We start from the raw sequence: 2,335 nt of genomic DNA, 5'->3' as shown, positions 1-2,335 counted from the left end.
CACACACTCACTCTCTCTCTAACACACACACACACTCACTTACTCTCTCACACACACACACACACACACACTCTCTCACACACACACACACACTCACTCACTCACACACACAGACTCACACGCACACACACACGCTCTCCGCCTGTCAATCATTCTGTCCCTCCTTCCTTTTCCTGTGGTGTGTGTAAGTGAGCCTCAGACGTCTGAGAGACGGGAAGAGCCAGACGTCTTTGCCCCGGCGCTCAGGTTCTGTGTGTGTGTGTGTGTGTGTGTGTTTGAGCACGAACCTTCTGGACTGTCTCAAGATCAGTAATGTTTCTAACACTAATGTGTGTGTGAAAGATAGAAACAATCATTCTATTCTATTCTTTTTTGTTTTATTGTGCTATTTAATCAGATTCTCTTAGATCATGTGATCTCGGTTCATATTTCATACAGTTAGAATCAGGGCTGCGTGATTAATTGAAAAACCGAAGTTGTGATTGTTTAGTAAATAATAAATAATTAATTTTGCTTGAAAAAGAAAATAATAATAATTATTATTATATCCATAAATTCCATAAGTATTTGTATTAAAACAAATAAACAAATAATTAAAACAATAATAATAATAATAATTATTAATATTAAATAGTAGATTTTTCTGTGAAGTTGCAATATTTTTATTTTATAATAATAAATCTTATAGCAACAACAATAATAATTATATTTTCTATAATAATGTTATTAATTTTGGTTGAAAAAGAAATGAATAAATAGATATTATTATTATTATAGTCATACATTTATTGTAATTATATATTTTAGTGTAAATAAAATAATAGTAGTTGTTGTTGTTATCTATCTTTAATACCAGATTTTGTGAAATGCTACAATAATATTTGTATTTAATATTATTATTATTATTAATTTTTATTTATCTTCAATTCTAGATTTTTCCTATGTAATGGTGTAACTTATTTTTGTTTAATTATAGAATAATAATAATAAAATTATATATGATTTTTTTTCTCAGTACAACTCTAAAATTACATTATTATTATTATTATTATTAAATTGTTTAAACCTTCAAATAAGCACAGCAAACTTGGAGTTTTTTGTTTTTAAAAAAATCACATTTTAAGTCTCAATTAAATTATCCGAAAAATTGCTATTACATTTTTTTTCCCCTCCAAATTGTGCGTCTGGATCAGATTCTATTCAGTCGGATTCAGTTTGATTCGGTTACGTTATTCAGTCAGTATACTATCAGATTCTACTGTAATTGATCCGTCTGTTCGGTATGATTCAGTTGAATCAGATTCTTCTGAAGTCATTCCATTTGGCCAGATTCTTTTCTCTGGTGTGTCTTGACCTTTGACCCCAAACTCACCCTCTCCATCACCCCATTTTCATTCATTCTCATCCTATGCCTGTGAAAGCCTATGAGTCTCTGCATTGTGTGTGTGTTTGCTGCGGTTTTGCATTCATGTGTATGCGATCAAACCCAAACCCACACTAATTCAAACCCGGCCGATGTGGACCAGATGAGTGAACGCTGAACAGACTCTAGACTCAGACACTGAGAGCATGTGACGTGAGCGGATGCGTGTGATTGGCTCATTCTCCGTCTGCTTCCTCCCACAGCTCCGGAGGACAGACTCCTCGCAGAGATCTGGAGAAAGTGCTGACCGGAGAGGAGAAGTGAGTCTCAACACCACACTCAGTTCTGTTTCTGCAAGATTTTAATCATGTTTTATAGTGAATCACACAAAACCTGTCAAGAACATCTCAATCATATTTCACTCCACAGCCTCAAGACATGTATGCAGAAATAGATCATAAATACATAAAGCCTGTTTTAATGTTTTATTAATTGACTGTAAATACCCTACAATTTAAGCGATTTATATAAATGTGCTTAATGTTATGAAAATTGTAGAAGTTAATTTAAATTGATTTTATTAACATTTAAATATGTAGTATATAATTTGTTATTAATTATAATTTAATATTTTATTATAATTAAATGCATTTATTATTGTAATTTTAAAATGTATTAGAATTCTTTATTTAATATTTTTATGAATGCTTATTAATAGTATAATTTATTATTTTAAAAATTGATGATTTATGAATTATAATTTTATATATATATATTTTTATATTCTATAATAATTAATATATTATTTTATTGTAATATTTTATTATTTATTACTTTGAAATGTGTTTATTATATTATAACTTAAAGATGCATTATATAATTTGTGTAATATTTTTATGAATGCTAATTAATGAAAATTATCACTTAATATTTTATTATTGTAAGGAAATCTATTATATTATAATTTAAAAA

At 29.0% G+C, this 2,335-nt stretch overlaps 1 protein-coding gene across 1 annotated transcript in view; it reads left to right on the top strand.

Moving 5' to 3' along the window:
* LOC107756202 (protein IWS1 homolog) overlaps positions 1-2,335 on the top strand; it is a 23,316-nt gene that overhangs the window by 18,388 nt on the left and 2,593 nt on the right. The window contains exon 15 of the mRNA XM_016573232.1: positions 1,627-1,683. Coding sequence (XP_016428718.1) covers positions 1,627-1,683 — 57 coding nt within the window. The remainder of the gene's footprint in view (positions 1-1,626; positions 1,684-2,335) is intronic.

This window comes from Sinocyclocheilus rhinocerous, unplaced genomic scaffold (assembly GCF_001515625.1).
Source record: "Sinocyclocheilus rhinocerous isolate Xijiao unplaced genomic scaffold, SAMN03320098_v1.1 scaffold592, whole genome shotgun sequence".
NCBI lineage: Eukaryota > Metazoa > Chordata > Actinopteri > Cypriniformes > Cyprinidae > Sinocyclocheilus > Sinocyclocheilus rhinocerous.
This window is presented reverse-complemented; position numbering and strand designations above follow the sequence as displayed.